Raw genomic sequence first — 17,040 nt, 5'->3', positions numbered from 1 at the left:
AGTGTCTACTTCTGGTTAACAAATATCCATTGTTGGACAACAACAAATATGGTGTTATCAATGGTTATAGATTTGTTTTACAACAAAATTTCCAATGAAATTTCAGGACATACATGCGAGATCTACTTCGAGATTTTGGTGTAAGTTCATTTGAACCCGTGGGACTTTGTTTAATGTTATTTTTCCATTAATTCTATTTTATTAGATTTTTGTTTCTTTTTTATATCATAGTTATTAATTCAGTAGGCTATATTAATTTCATATTTTTAGTAATGTTTTTAGTCTAATAATTTTTTTAACATGGTTTTACACATTGTAGTTTACTATATATGTATATATATATATATATATTGATATGTATTTTTTTTACAACGTAATTGTAGTGTGTGTTCAATTTCGGAATGTGTGTGTAGACTGTAGTATTTGTGTTTTAGTAATCTAGTGTTATTTTAGAATTAGGATGGTCTGGTTTAGCATAATTGTAGCTTTAATTTGTAATATATACCAAAGTTATAAATATTACTTTTAAGACTACATAAATTAATAGAAAGATAATGAATTATTATTAGTAAAATAAGAAATGCGGTTTGTATATTGTTCGTTTTAATATATTAAATCTTATAGTTGTTAAAATTGGTAGGTATTGTGTTGATTACAAAATATGTCTAAACAAAACCCGGTTCCGTAGATTTCTATACAAAGTAGAAGACAATGATAAAAAAAGAAGTTGTGCTTTGACCTTTATGCTCCTCATCGTTCCCAGAAACCCCTAAATTTCAACCATTTGGGTCATCAATCTGGATCCAATCCACCACTCTCTCCAATTGTCATCCTTTTTTCTGCTTTCCCACTAAAAAAAGATGATAGCTGTGATCGGATTGCTTCTGGGTTTTCTAGTTTCAGCATTGTTTCTTAATCCAAGGAAAGCGAAGATCAAACCCAGATCAAGACAAGAAGAGATCTAGTAATGAGCCTATAGAAGTCGTAAAGCCTAAAAGCTACAGCAAGAGTGAAGTAGCAGAACATAACAAAAGGAACGATTGTTGGATCATAATCAAAGATAGAGTCTATGATGTCACTCCTTCCGTTGAAGAACATCCTGGTGGTGACGCCATTCTAGTCTAAACCAAAACAGATCCTTAAATTGGCCAGCCCATATGAAAACAATAATAAATCAAGGAAAGATCGTTTTCAGATTGGATCGAACGCCGGTTGATTGTGAACCATATAATCTTGGACAGACGCGCGGGTATGTCTAAAACGGGTCGGAGCATTTGATATTTTGCACCCAAATGACTAAAATTGCCCTCCTTAATTTATAAAACTATTTTCCATTACAACTAATTAAAGGTAATTTAAGGAATTGGAAAAAAATTTATGCCATGATTAAATTTGTACTTCTCTTTTAATAATAGTAAAATACTCCGATCTATTCTCTAAATGCTTTCATATTCATATATGTCTTGATATATATATATATATTCAACTAAATTTGTACTCAACATTCATGAACTTTGATGTAAACTACCTAAATTTTGCTAATATTTAAGATATTTTTGCCATTGATCAAATTGAGTTGAATGGATTCTGTGAGATGTTGGGTACTAAAATAAGTCGAAACAACAAAAGCCAAACACACATAACACATTGATCAATTAAATGAATACTCATCGTTACTTCATACTCAAAGTGCTTAAGATTAAGACATAAAGTTCCCAGGGGGATTCTTCACTCTAGTCTTTTATTTGAAACAAATAACCAAAAAGTAGCAATCCAAGAGCTTTTAGTGTTTCATATCATTGAACAATGACTGATGATTATATAAGTAGCCACGTAACATTTGATGAACTCCACAAGCCATCACCAGTCCAAAATGTACAATGTGTGAGCTCCGCATGCAATCTTGATATTTAATAACATTTTTTGCACCCACACCACCATGCATCAGCAAACACGGATTCTGAAAAATTCCACCCAGTTAGATGTCACAACGATGATAATTAACACTAATTAATTTACCAAAAGTTTCACCACTTTGAGATTTCCATATATATTGATCACATGCATGCACTGTAAAATGATCATAGCAAAAGTCAACATGAGCCTGGAGGATTGATTCAAAGTTGATACTATAAACACAATTATAATTATTATAGTGCTGGAGCAATAGGCCTAAAAGAAACGCACCAATTATAGTACTTAAGAACGGATTAATGTAGGAGTTGTTAATAATAAACTTAAAACATTACGTACGTTCATCATTTCACATATACATTAAGAGAATAAATTAAGTTTCCTATTCAAAGCAAGAAAACATGATTCAATAGGTCATTCCATAATCGTTAACTTCAAATGTTCAAAGGCCAAACGCCAAAACCAATTTGTGTTAGCATAACATCATGAGCAACCAAATCTTGGAAACTCATTTTGTTGTTTTCTCAATATAGATTGGTTGCTCATGATGTTATAACATCTACTAAATTTTTTCCTGGCTGACCAAAAATCAAATAAACAACAGAAAGTGAAATATTAGGTCACTAGAGAGTGAATCCGAAGGCCGGAGCCCAATAGTCCGCGCCATTGTCGCTGCCAACTTGGAGTGTGCATGAGATTGGGACAAGACAAAGTCCTCTACTTGTCAAATCTTTCATTGGTTCTTCGTTAGGACTTGAGTTTTGATTGTCCTTACTCGATGATGATGAAACTCCTCTTTTCATGCAGTACTCATTCACAAGCTGATCACCAAATCAAAAAAAAAAAAAAAAGAATTCTTCAGCAATATATTTTAGAAAAATATTGAAACTGTTGTATATAGTGCGAGTCTTGGTGGCAAAACGGGTCGTGATATTTTTGGTTGCAAAAGTTGATTGAGATCGATCATTTGCCAAAAAAAACTTTTGTGACCAAAAGCTACTTTGATGAAGGAAAATAAATTATTTAAGTGGCTTTTCTAGATCTAACGAAAGGTAAATAGAGGACTGAAAATAAAGTTGGTAATGTCATCTTTTTATTTTATTGACCATACTTTATCTTAGTCGTTTCTTTTGTTTTCTTTGATTAAGATTTGGGGTAAATTGATCCAATAAAAAGTAAAGTGTGCATTATTTTCTTTTGGACAACATAAAAAGTAAAGTGCATATATAAAACAAGAAAAGAACAAAAATATGTGCGTACCTGACCAGGGTCCTCAGGAAATATCCCATTCAAAGTTCCTTGTGCCTAATTAGGAATTAATTGTAATTAGTTAGCTATCAGAAACCATATACATTATTCATGTTACTAAGGCGAACAGTAATTTAATAATTACATGTTGGTGAACCATATTATCATTCTTCGAGGGAGTGCCAAAGTATGGTAGACTTAAAGCCTGCAAACAAAAATATTGAGAAGGGGCCATTTAGAGCACCATTATATTCTAGACAAAACAAATACTCTACCAAGATGTCAAATCTTAAACTAATCTCACAATTACTTACATTATTATGTACTAATAATTTTCTTTTTAAAATCCGAAATAAGAAGGATAAAAGAACTCCAAATATTTTTGTTTTACTAGTTGTGAGAGATTCGAAGAAAACAAATATTTGTCTTGAAATAAATGAAATAGAAGAAGCATGGTAGTTTGGAAAAGACAAGTCACCTCAATTTGACTGTGGAGGAATCTAATGTATCCAATAGCCTCCGACAAGACAGAGGCTGTGTCAGTCTGAAATAAAAGGGATCAATCAGCCAAATAGTGACTAATTATAATTTATTCTTTTATTATTCAGAATTTATAATTAGTAAAGGTGATTAATCAGTGATTATACCTTGCCAAAGGGAGATACTAGCTGGTGAAGAGATGCGATTCTGCCTCCAAGCTTCTCCTTCCTTACCTTTGATCAATGATAAACCAAGAGATCTTTATATAAACATACTACAAAATCTTTACATAAACATATAAATATACTAGAATGTTAACTGGATTAAATTGATCTCAAACATTAACCAAAAATTGATCCAAGATCCAAAAGAGAATGACACATTTTGATTACATGATCAAGATAATGTTATATTTTGTTCCACACATACTAAGCTATCAATTAAGACAGGACAAAATAAACAGAGCAAGAAGAAGAATACATAATTAACTTTGATAATTCTTTAAAAAAAACTATGTTAGATAATGAAAGCTGAGCTAAAGCTGAATTAAACTGAAAAAACAGATTTAGTTTCTATTTTACATATAATGAAGGATGAAATAAAGACTAAGAAAAAAGGATTGCGTAACTACCGTTGAATCGTAGGAAAGAAAAAGAAAAAGAATAATGGGATCAAGAAGAAGAAGACAGACGAGAAAGACAAAAATGTTACAATCACACACACATGCAGCTTATTCTGTGCCCATTCTCTTTTGTTTCTTTCTTCTTTTCCTTTGTGTTTGTGCATTTGTTTTGTTATTCAAAATGTCAGCAAGAGATAGAAAACAAATACATAAGGGTTTAGTTTAGTTACCTTGAGATTTGATTGTGATGAAGGAACTTGAAGCTTTGGTTTCTTATTTGCCATAGAAGACCCAATCATCTCTGAGCTATTACCCTTCATCACACATGGACACACACACAAAATTAGAAATATTCATTGATAAAAATAAAAAAAATGGAGACATTAACTAATCTTTGGTAAAGATTATATCTTGATCTGACTAGTTAACTTAATCTCGACCAACCTCGGACAAGTGAAGACCATTGTGATGAATGTTATTGTTCTTGTCTTCATTGGTGTTGTGAATTGTAACACAAGACTTGTTTAGAGGTGAGTTCGGTGAGGACATTATTCCATAACCATTAATCTCTTGTTTCATGAAAGATTGGTTCCTCAAATGTTCTTCCCAATTCTGTATCTTCTTCTCTTGGTAACTATGATGTTGATTTTGATGATGGTTCATCATCTCCATTTTTTCTTCCTCTCCCATCATCAATCCACCCCTTCATTCAAAGACATAATACAATATTAGATCGTGTATATGCAATAATATAAGTGTATTATGTATACATGAAAAGAAAAACAAAGGAGAAACTTCATAAGACGACCGAACTAGATTATACAAAACAAATCCAAGAACTCAAAACCATTTACTTAGAAAACATCCTAACGAGAGAGACAGAGAGAGAAAGGGAGGTACACGAGGAGTTGACTAAGGTTCCATGGCTGGTCAAGAGGCAGATCACTCATTTCAAGCCAAGAAGACAAGTTAGGGTTACTATTAGGAGGAGGCAAAGAAGGTGAAGAAGAAGATGAAGAGGACGTCGGAGAAGAAAAATAGTTTGGCAAGAGACTTGGAAGATAAGCGGTGGTAGACGGTGGCTGGTGACTCATAACCGGCGGTGGTGGCCTCAAACCGCCGCTGACGTTGTTCCACCAGTTAGGGTTTCCAGCCGCCGTGAGTTGTTGTACCGGCGAACTCTCCAACACTCCTCTATTCATCGCCTCTCTCTCTTTAGTTTCTAGTAAAAGATTTTGAGATTTGTTGCTTCTTTATTATGCTTTTTAGTTTAACACTAGTATTTGGAGAAAAGGAAAGAGGAAGAGAGACGAACAAATTGTGCAAAATAGATATGTAGAGATGTCAATGATGTATTTATCACCATTTTCTCTGTCTCTCTCCCTCTCTAGTCTCTATCTTTTAAAAAATTATATTAAATGTCCATATTCGATTAACTTATTATTCTTGATGAAGGGACGACAAATAATCATCAAACAGATAAACCTTTATAAAAAAAAAATAACAGAGAAACTAATTAAGTTTGTAACTTTAAGTAAAACCATGTATTTACAAGTTTATTAATAAAATAGCAATTATCAGGAAAAAAATACTAAATTTAGAAAGAAATTTTATGAAAATTCGTTTTTGTATTTTTAACAGAAAAAAAAAAACATTTTTGTATACTTCCTGTTTTCATGCTTTAGCTTTATCGTAAAGTAGGGAAGCGAAAGGTGCTTTTGTTATTTCATCGAATTATGGGTCTTTTTAAGAAAATCATTTTTTATGGAATCAAGAATGCTATAATTTTAAAATAGAAACATGAAAAGATGGCTATTCGAATTCTTTTATATACGGTGTATAATATATTCGAATATACATAACATATTTTTGATATTTTCCGCATATATATTACACAAGTGTCCTTAGCATCTATACATATGTTGTACATCAAAGTATCGATTAAAACCTTTCACTTTATGTCACATAAAGAACTATGTTTAAGATGTTTCAGGAAAAAATAAAGAGCTTATTTATATTAAGGTAGTACCAATAATTTAATTTTATTCATGTATAATTTTCTACATCAAACCAATGATATGTAGATATATAACTAAGTACGACAGTACTAAGAGCATCTCCAACCCATCTCTATTTTTTCCTCTAAACTCTATTTTATAGCAAATTTTGCTCCAACCCACCTCTATATCCACCTCTATTATAGAAATTACTATTTTTATCTCTATATATAGAGGAACTCTATTTTTTCCTCTATAAATAGAGGTGAACTATTTTCTTGCAAAATAGTCCTTTTAATCTCAAACTTCTTTTATTTATGACCAAAATAAATAAAATAAATATATTTAATCACTAATAATAATATAAAATATTTTAAAGGTTTTAATATAAATATATATTTTAAAATTTGAGACTACCATTTGTAAAAGTTAATATATATAAATAATAGATTTTATTTTTATTGAAGGAAAAAATATTTTATTCTTTCATTTATTCCATAATAATACTTTTAATACCAAAAAATTACTTAATATTCTCCTAAATTACTTCCGGATCCACCAATGTCGTTAAAGTATTGTCCAAACGATCCAAACGAAGTAGATGGAGGAGGAGCTTGTTGGTTTTGTTGTTGATCATTCCGCTTTTGTATAATTTGTGCTTGTTCCGCCTCAAAATATCCACGAACATTTGGATGTAAGGTATTCAAGTCACAAAATAAAATTTTGTTTTCTTCCTTCTGCTCTTTCAAAGCATAATTTTTACTTTAACGTTTAGGACGGGCAACACCATCTTTAAACTTTTCAAAGTTCTTAACAATATTCCAAACATGCTCAAATTTCCAACCAGGCACTAATAATGATATCAATGTGCTGGAGTCTTCTCACCTTTTCTCAAATCTTGCTCAAGGTATTGCTCCTCCTGTTCATTATATTATTCAAGGAAAAGAATATAATATGGGTTATTACTTGGCTGATGGAATATATCCAAAATGGTCTACCATAGTGCAAACTATTCATGAGCCAAGAGGTCAAAAAAATAAATATTTTGCAACACAACAAGAAGCATGCAGGAAAGATGTGGAACGCGCATTCGGAGTACTACAATCTCGTTTTGCTATTTTGAAAGGACCAGCACGTTTTTGGAAAAAAAATGTGTTACATGACATAATGACTACATGTATAATTTTACATAATATGATAATTGAGGATGAGCGTGATCTCGATGCACCAATTGAAGTTGAAAGAGAAGTTCCACCTCCAGCGGTCCAAATAGCAGAAGATGATGATATTCGTTTCCAAGAGTTTCTAGGTCGATTCAGAAAAATAAAAGATAAAGAAGCTCATTTCTCACTTCGAAATGCATTAATTGATCATTTGTGAGAAAAATACACTTATGCTGATGGTTAATAATGTAGTATCTTATTGTTTTTTTATATAATGTGATGTATTTTTTAATTAAACATAATATATAATATAATGTTTTTATAATAAATATTTAATTTAAATAAAAATAATTGTTTTATTAAAATTTTATAAAAGTTAAAGTAAATGGGTTAATATGCAACTTTTATGAAGAGATGGTGTTAATATTAAAATTTTAAAAGAATCTATTTGGAATATTCTATTATAGAAAAAAAAATAGGCGAAACCATTGGAGCAAAAGTCACCATTGGAACTCTATAATAGAGGAAAAAATAGCAAAAACCATTGGATATGGTCTAAATAAAAAGTTTTTCTTTGTTGGTGGTGGCTTAAATGGATCGACGTGTGTTGTGCTTAGGGTTTGTATACGTATGCATCCACTAAAAAGGTACAAAGCTACTAATTACGTTAAAATGAGTCGAAAGTTTTATCTAAGTCTTCTTCATTACATCGGATCATCGAGTTGTAAGTTGTTCATAAGCGTTTTACAAACATTTACAAACATATCTTACTTACTGATCCTTAATTTTTTTTCTAAACCAAAAAGAAAATGTAATTTAAATAATGCCTGTGTGTTTAACAAAAAAAAGGAAAAAAATATAATGTCTGTACATGTGTAGATCATTCAGTATGCATGTGATTAACTTACAAACATTTAACATATATTATAAACTGGTATAGTTAACTGTCTAATTGATTGTGTCAGTCTGTTAGATATACATAAAAAGATTGTGAAATAAAAAACATAAGTTTTGTTAACATGTTCATAGGTGTATATATATAGACATTAGTTAAGGTGATGTCAAACAAAACAAAAAGACGACATAATGTATATCAAGGCAAAGTTTCCATTTCAAAGAAAATTGTTTTCAGTGATCACCATAGTCCATACATAGATAAGATAATTAAGTTGCTTAATAATTTGTATCTTTGCTTCATCCTTTTTGTTATTTTTAATGGCTAGCTACCTCTTTGAACTTCATGTAACATAAAAAATTTTATTTTTGGGGTATATTAATAATTATTGAAATAAAACGGGCTCATGAACGAAAACAGTGGAAACTTTTTTAAAAAGGTACCTATATTATTATGAACCTTTGGTTTAAATCGAGGAAAATATTTAAATCCAAAAAATAGTATATGTACTTATAAATATATATTTTTTCCGCCACTCACACATAATATGATTAAAGCATGATTTCATGGTGACGCATTCAATCACACAACCTGAAGGCGAAACGGTGAATTTGTTTTCGTTTAGAAAAAATACGAAAATAGGAAGAATATCTATACTGTAATTTACTGGTTTTTCAATTTTCATTTTTACACCCAAAAAAAACCACATTTTTCGAAGGAGTCAATTTCTAGGGTTTGGAGATCCCTCTGTCTCTCCAAAGAATGACTACAATTTCCAAGAAATACGACATTGATTATAAAAAGAACTCTTTTAGCAATATAGTAGGAGTACTAGCTAGTATTACACTATACTCTTGGTAAAACTAAATGATTCTTTCTAACCAAAATAAAATAAAATAAATCAACATTAATTAAAACTGTTCAAATGGTAATTACACATTTTGAAAGAAAAGAAAGTATAAAACTAGATGTCGGTAGCCATTATCAAATATGAGTAATACTCTCTCTGTTTCTAAAAAGTTGATGTTCTAAGATTTTCACACTTATTAAAAAAAAGTAAAATTTTTATTAATTAATTAATTTATAATTATTTGTGGGTAGAAAGAGAAAATATAAACCATTAACAACATGACACGTGGAGAAAGGTAAAAAATAAAGTAATCATTTTAAAATAAAAAAATTCTCAAAACATCAATTAATTAGAAATAGAGGGAGTACTTTATATCAATATCGCGTTACTCACAATATAGTTTGCTTTGGAATGTAAAAATCAATGAATATTAAATTAATTAGTATTTTTTTAAAAAGAGGTTTTATAACTTGGAAGGGCCAAGGGGAATGATGAAGAATGAAGCATGCTTTGTCCGTACAGTCCAAAATCTTTGTCGGAGACGATGTGTCGTTTCTTCTCTCAAATTATATTCTCTTCCTAATGTTATGTTTTCAATCCCATTGTACAATATGTTAACTTAATATTATTATACATAGATATTATTGTTGTTTTCTCTTTTTAGCATTTTAGTATGTATTGTTTTTAACATTAGTTACAGCAAGCAATTGTGTTTTTTTTTTTCTTTTTTTTTTTTAACATAGCAAATAAAATGTTTTTTCTCTTACTAGATTTGGAGATTGAGACTTGTCAATCTAACTGATTCTGATTCTAAAAACCTGTCTTACACGCACTGATCGGAGAATTTTATTGTTTTCATATAAAAGACTAGTATATACATCTTTAACTAAAAAAAATGTATTCATGAAATTTTAATTGGATATATGATATAGTCATACACTTTTAGGTGCTTTCAAAAAATAATATGATAGTTATTGGTTATATACACTATTTCACACAAAATAATTTATTTTCTTCGGACAAAAATCATCAAAAACAATATACAAAAAAATTAAAAAATTGTGGAGAGTAGCAAAACAGAAAAATGTGAGAGCTTATAAAGTAGTAACTTTATTATATTGGGCCTTTTAAAGCAGTGAAACATGGTATTGTAGAATTAAACAAATTTAGTCCACAGATTCTATATATTGAATATTTGGAAAAATATCAAAATTACCGGACATACGGCTAATTAAAGCATATAAATGGGACATATAATAATCCAGATGGAGTAAGACTGTAAGAACATATTATCCATATCTGTAAAATGTCAAAATATTTTCAAGTATGAAACTCAAACGCTATTTGTCAAAATGATTGAATTACTTAAGAGTTTTTTTCATGTTTGTGGAATATCTGTATGTATATTTTGATTTTTATATTCTTTCTTAATGTAAATTTAGTACAAACGGAAAAAGTAGGGAAAAGTAGCAAAATATTTTTAAAAGTAGGAAGAAGAATCGCATCAAACATTTCCTTTCACGAGGAGCCATCCTTGAAGACATTCTTCATATTTGCTCAACTTATTATATCAAAGAGAGAAAACAACGATTAGATGACCATGTGTTATCTATTATTCAGAGCCGAGGAGAGACATAAAAAAAAAAGTGATACTTATTTAGATATCGTCTAGGCCGATGGAAGGTTAGGCGGATCAAGATGGAGTAAGAGTTTTTGAATTTAATTATTGTTATATATATATAATTGAATGATTGCTTATTCACATTTCATACCAAGTTTTATAATCAAATATTTTATTTCTCAAAAATGAAAATATTTATTTCAACCTATATGTCTTTTAAAAACAGTGAAAGCTAAGTACAAATAAAAGAAATAAAGTGAGCATGAAATAAAAATAAGGAAGATTAACAAAGCCGACACATTGTCGTATTGGTGTAGTTCGTGAATTCATCAATTTGCTAACAGTATTTAACCTTTTTCCCATCTTTCGATTCTCTCTTTTTTTTTTTTTTAGAAAGTTTTGTCACTATTTTAGTAATTTCCTAACTTAATTATAGACTTAGTCATGCTTGGATCAGATGATTCAGATTTCAGAATATCACTGGATTCTTTACACGAATACCCTTCACACTCTTTTAAATTTTATGAATTGTAATATTTTTGTAACGTAATATACATATATCATTCCCCGTAATATTGGATCCTTTTGGATTTATCAAAAAAACAGAATAATTAAGATTGTATTGTCTTCTTCACTCATTCCCGGCCCATATGACTCATTCCTACCTTTAGGCTTTACCTATTCTATAACTTGATCGGGCCTTCCCTATCTTTTATCCTTTTATAATATAGAGTCCCAAATTAAGATGGTCTTAGAGCGTGTGCATCCGTTTTACGTCCTCCAGCAGAATTTTTTTTTTTTTTTAGTTTTAGCTTTAAAAAAAAAAAAAAACTATTTGTGGGCCACCACGTGTTAATGGGGTCCGCGATTAATGAAGAAAAAAGCGAAGAACGGTCGCGATTATGGATACGTCCAAATTTTCTTTTTCATTTTTTGTTTTTTGTTTTTTTTAATGGGAGGAACGGACGAATAAGCCGTCGTTGCCCTTGCCCTTATATTTCCTAGACTACGTATGTACTTTTTATTTTATTTTTGAGTATGTGTTACTTAATAATCGAGGAAGCTTCGTTGAACAGAAATAAATTCGATTATCTCTCTCTAAGCAAGATATATATAAAAAAGACAATGATCTTTCATGATCTATGTATAAAAATATTCTCCCACGTGGGTAAACCAGTGACGATCTCGTTTCGTTTTCTTAAAAATTGTGTTAGACAGTACGATTTCGTTTACAACTCTTCTCTATTATATTGAATTCAACATCTCATCTTATAAATCTCATGGTAAACATTATTTGACAACTTATGTATATGTTGAAGTGCTGCGGTAATATATAATTCAACTTCACGAATATTTCTACGAAAATGCTACTCGATCGACTTCTATTAGTACTGTATATCATTTAGTGTGTGATTGTAAAACAAAGGTGTGAATATCAAATCACGTTGAAGCAAAAATCAAGGAACTTAAAAGAAAGTCAAAGTTTTATAATTAATACTATAAAAGAAGCAACACTCCCACATGTGCGGGGGCTTTAGATTCTTTGAAGCTCATATTGGAGTTCCCAAGGTCTTCCAGTTCTCTATTATCTACTTTGTACGATACGATATGATAATCACCCTTATCTTATATTTTGACAAGTTTAGAGAATTAAAGAAAACTTACTTAGAGACCTGAACTCACAGAGTTAAAGAAAACTTACAAAAGGATCAGTTATACGAGTCTTACTAAATGAGATTCATTTTTGTCGACATGGTTCCAATACATACGATGGCCGTATCATCCTCTGCCCATGTATAGGCTGCGAAAGTTACACGTATTGTATATCCTTCAAACGATGTTGTTGTGTTTTGTGATGGGGGAGACAAAAGAAGATGAATACACAAAGTTTTAATAGAAAACATATTACTTATCAAATATACCATAATCTAATCTAGTATAATTTGTCTTTTTTTGTGTGCAAAGTATAGTTTGTCAAAGTGTTCTTATTGTGTCAGCATCTAACTTCAAGTTGAATTAAGTAATGCATGTTATTGGGGGAAAAAACATTTATATATTGCTCCTCAAATATTACAACACACCATGCACGTTCACATTTATATTCTATAAAATATAAGATAACAAAAGTAATTTTCGATAAAAAATGAACACTAATAGAAATCATCAAAACAAAATTTATACAAAAAGTTTTATATGCTGAAGCCTGAAGGTTTTGGAATCCGAATAGCTAGCCAGTTGTTTATGGTGAACCATGCATGTGTTATCTCTGAGTTTTTTTTTTTTTTTTTTTTTTTGGTCAACAACGATGGCAGTTCATATAGACTATATATATTATTCTTCGAATTAAAAACTAAAATATTGCATGAGTTACTTTTTTTTATGATACACGTTCTTCGGCAGCATATATCTTAAATCATATTTGTTGTAGGGAAAAATATATAAGTAAACATCAATGCGAAGATATAAGAAAGCCAAAGTCATATTTATATCTTGTTACTACAAAGTATACATGGTGATAATCAATTAATGAAAATATTTTTAAACCATGAATATTATATAATAAATCAATCACATTTTCAATGAAAATATCAAAATACAATAATTAGTTTTTTTTGCGCTTTTGTTCACATGACTTTCTTGCATAGGGTTTTTTAAAGTCTAAGTCAATTTGAAATTATAGTTACATGATATATATGCTCTGTTGCAAACTTTAGGAGACTTAAAAAGATTGCTCCTAAATAAACACATATCACTGATCAAACAAAGCAAATCTATGGGGATAAACCATAAACGTTCATCCAAAAACCTTTAGTATTGCATGAAGGACAAATCTCGACGAACTCTCGGATGAAGCTTTGCGGGATACCGTAGAGATTAGATCCATTGTCCAATATTGCTTAATCTTCTCACAAGTCTCCTTATACCCTAATTGCTCATCATAGTGACTATACACTATAGTGAAAAACTCAATGATCTGCATATTGATGGGTATAAATATTCGTTAATAAGACTTGTCCAATGATGTTCAATTTAGAAATTCAGTTGTCCTAAAGTTTCCTAAGTAACTTTTTTTTTTTGGTCGAAAAGTTTCCTTAAGTATAACTAAGTAACACAAGCAAGGTGTGATAGAATATTTTTTCCATGCATGTATTTTCTTGCATAAATATTGTTTCGTTAATTCCTTTGATCTCGTTATATATTTTGTCTGCAACATAATGTTTGATGCTTCGTCTATTTCTTTTAATTCTTTCGTAAACCCCTTAAACTATTAAATCGTAAACCAAAAGAACTACTAAACTTAACTAAACACTTAAAATACAAGATTTAAATTATAAAAACCGAATCATATATGGGAATATGCCTATTCCCACACTCAAATTTATAGGAGTCAAAGTGACTTAAATTAGACAAGTCTTTACAGCTTAGTAGAGTTCGGTATGTTCAATTATGCGTTTGGTCTATTTTTATTTCATAAAGATTTGTGTTGCCCTTTTTTTGTTTGGTGAGTTAAGAATAAATAAACTTGCTTACCAATTACAAATCTGAGACAAAACTTGTAGAAAAATGTTTGATTAAAATTAATTAATAATTATACATACATAAAGGAATTTTGGGGCTGATTGGTTGTCGAGGTAAGTAGCATTGTAGCAGGATCAAAGAGATTTGATTCGAGAAAAAATGATTTTTTTATATACAAAATCCTTAACAAATCAATAATTTTGGGTATTATAAAACCAATATACGAGTAAAGATAGAGAAGAAATAGACAGAGTGTGATATAATGTAGTAGGGGGAAATGCATGTGCACACAATCTACAGTAGATATTATTTCATTTAATTATTTGTTTGTTAATTATTAAAATTACTCTCTCCACTATGCTCTGTCTTTTTTTTGGTATTATGCACTCTTCATTAATAATCAAATCACTTATAATCTCAACATAATCCCCTGTTTTGATGATAAACTTTTCTGTCTATAATTTATTTCAATCATCATTGTGATCATTATTATTTTTTTTTTGCTTTTCTTAAACATATTTATTAGTATTTATTAGTTATGGTATTAATAGTTTTTTTATGCTTTTACATATATTTCATAGAAGTTTATTACAGTACATAAATATTGAAGATTCAAATACTATGCATGAACTTAACTAATCTCATCTAAATCATTTTTTTTTATTCTCATCTCATCTAAAGATAAAAAATAATAATTTATGTATTTTGTTAATAACTTCCTTTGATATTGGTCTGATAGATATCTCCACATGACCGCACGTACGCGTGTTTGTAACTTCAACTTGTAAGATCTTTAAACATATCAACTATTTTATTTTCTTTGCACACAAAACTAAAAATTATCATGAGTTGAGATAAAATTTCATGCACCAAACATTCATTTTGTCCAGATCTGCATCGTATCTACTCCAGAGCCTACGTTTAGCTGTGTACATAATTACTATTTGTCTCAAGTTCCATATGTTTATTGACATATAATATAATTTGGAAATCTTGTATACAGAACTATGAATCATAAAGAATATCATATTCTTGTTTACGTCGTATCGTAAAACTTAAGTATTTTGAGGCTATCGCATAGACCTACTATATATATATATATATAGTTTTAGGACCATGCAGAAAGAAGAATAATTAACGTCAGCAAGACTTATACGTGTCTTTAGAGTATTGGTTTATGTAAAAGTGACACATCGTTGCTACATTTCTTATATTCCCCTCTTCAGAGCTAATTAAGGCTACGACATGTTCGAAGAATCACATGTATCACGACATGAGTTCATATAAGCATTTATTGGATTAAAAAATTGTAGTTATACACGAATATTAATATTCTTTTGATCGTTTTCGAACGCAGCTAGCTAGCTTTGACAGGTCAATGAAACAAACCTACATGTTAGAATTTTGAAAAATGGTTTCTTTAATTTTTTAGATATTTCATGTCGAAAATATTGGAATTGATTAGTAACACATGTGTATTTTTTTAACGGTAAACTGTTATGCAATAGTGTAAAACTATTCAAAATAATAGTACATAAAAGCTACTAAAAAAAAAGTAAAAGATAATACTTTTAATATCGTTTTTATGGTTAAACAATGTTAAACAGTGTATTTGATACTATAGTTGGTACGGTATTACCGATCAAAATCATAAAGAACAAAATAAAAAACTTTACGTTAAATCACTTTTAGTTCATATATTGATTACGAGAACAAATATTGAAACATTTTTTACTGCCAGATAAATCATTTTTTTTAAAATATATTTTATCGATAAACAACTGTGCTTAATCATATAAAACGATGATTATCGCTAATATTTATATACAAATTTTTCTGAACGTCTTTTGGACCATTCGATATGTATGAGTAAACAAATGAATGGTCAGAAAGAGCATATCCAATAGAGCAAACTGTTGGTCAAATAAATCGATGAATAAACTAAATAAGTGAATATACTATACGATCTTGTCTCAGTTTTTGTTTTAATTTGTAAGAAAATTAAATAGTCCAGATGTTTAATAAGTGTAATAATTAAAGGTTTAGAATCTCAAGATTTGATCTGAGGTTAAGGATTTCATGGGATAATTTTAAAATCTGAAAAAGAAAAAAAAGAAATAAAGGAGTTATTTGCTTGTAATACAATAATTTTTCTTTTTAAAGTATACTTAAGATAAAATTTCAGATAAATCATCTTCTAAGAAAAATGGTAACTGAACTTGTTCATATGTCTTGCATTTGCATATCTGATTAGGCTGACACAGCAAATAAAAACTTAGAAAACAAAAAAAACAAATTGTAAGCTTGAAACAAAAATAACACAACGACGATGGATGGGGAAAGCTCGCTTCCGCAAACTGTAAGTATATCTTTTTTTTTTTTCCTTTGTAGAAAGGCAATTCTCAAACCTACAAGTAAAATGACCATGTTTCAAAAATATTATCACTAGGTTTTTATCTCAAAAATATCAGTGTATATATTGTTTTCTGAAAATACCACAAAAATAAAACTAACCTTTAAACGTAACTTTCAAAATTAAATTCTAAACCCTAAAAATTAAACTCTAAACTCAAAATGCTAAAGAAAAACCCATAATTTTAGATTATACACTCTAACAAATCATTCTTAAAATTTGTGGTATTTTTGGAAATATTTGTAGTGATATTTTTGGGGAAAAAATCTAGTGGTTATTTTTTTGGAAAATATATATTTTTAATGGTTTCAGAATATT

At 29.5% G+C, this 17,040-nt stretch overlaps 1 protein-coding gene across 1 annotated transcript; it reads right to left on the bottom strand.

Moving 5' to 3' along the window:
• Positions 1-2,270: 2,270 nt before the first annotated feature.
• On the bottom strand, positions 2,271-5,614 carry LOC17892976 (transcription factor bHLH133). The gene is made up of 8 exons (XM_006297937.2): positions 5,165-5,614; positions 4,709-4,967; positions 4,495-4,578; positions 3,810-3,875; positions 3,641-3,706; positions 3,308-3,367; positions 3,175-3,219; positions 2,271-2,735 (listed from the first exon to the last, which is right to left on the bottom strand). The coding sequence occupies exons 1-8, from the start codon at positions 5,464-5,466 to the stop codon at positions 2,538-2,540; spliced, it is 1,080 nt and encodes a 359-aa protein (XP_006297999.1). The 5' UTR covers positions 5,467-5,614; the 3' UTR covers positions 2,271-2,537.
• Between the last annotated feature and the right edge of the window lie 11,426 nt (positions 5,615-17,040).

The sequence above is a fragment of the Capsella rubella genome, unplaced genomic scaffold (assembly GCF_000375325.1).
Source record: "Capsella rubella cultivar Monte Gargano unplaced genomic scaffold, Caprub1_0 scaffold_3, whole genome shotgun sequence".
Classification (NCBI taxonomy): domain Eukaryota; kingdom Viridiplantae; phylum Streptophyta; class Magnoliopsida; order Brassicales; family Brassicaceae; genus Capsella; species Capsella rubella.
The sequence above is the reverse complement of the archived record's forward strand: the minus strand, read 5'-3'. Positions and strand labels throughout refer to the sequence as shown.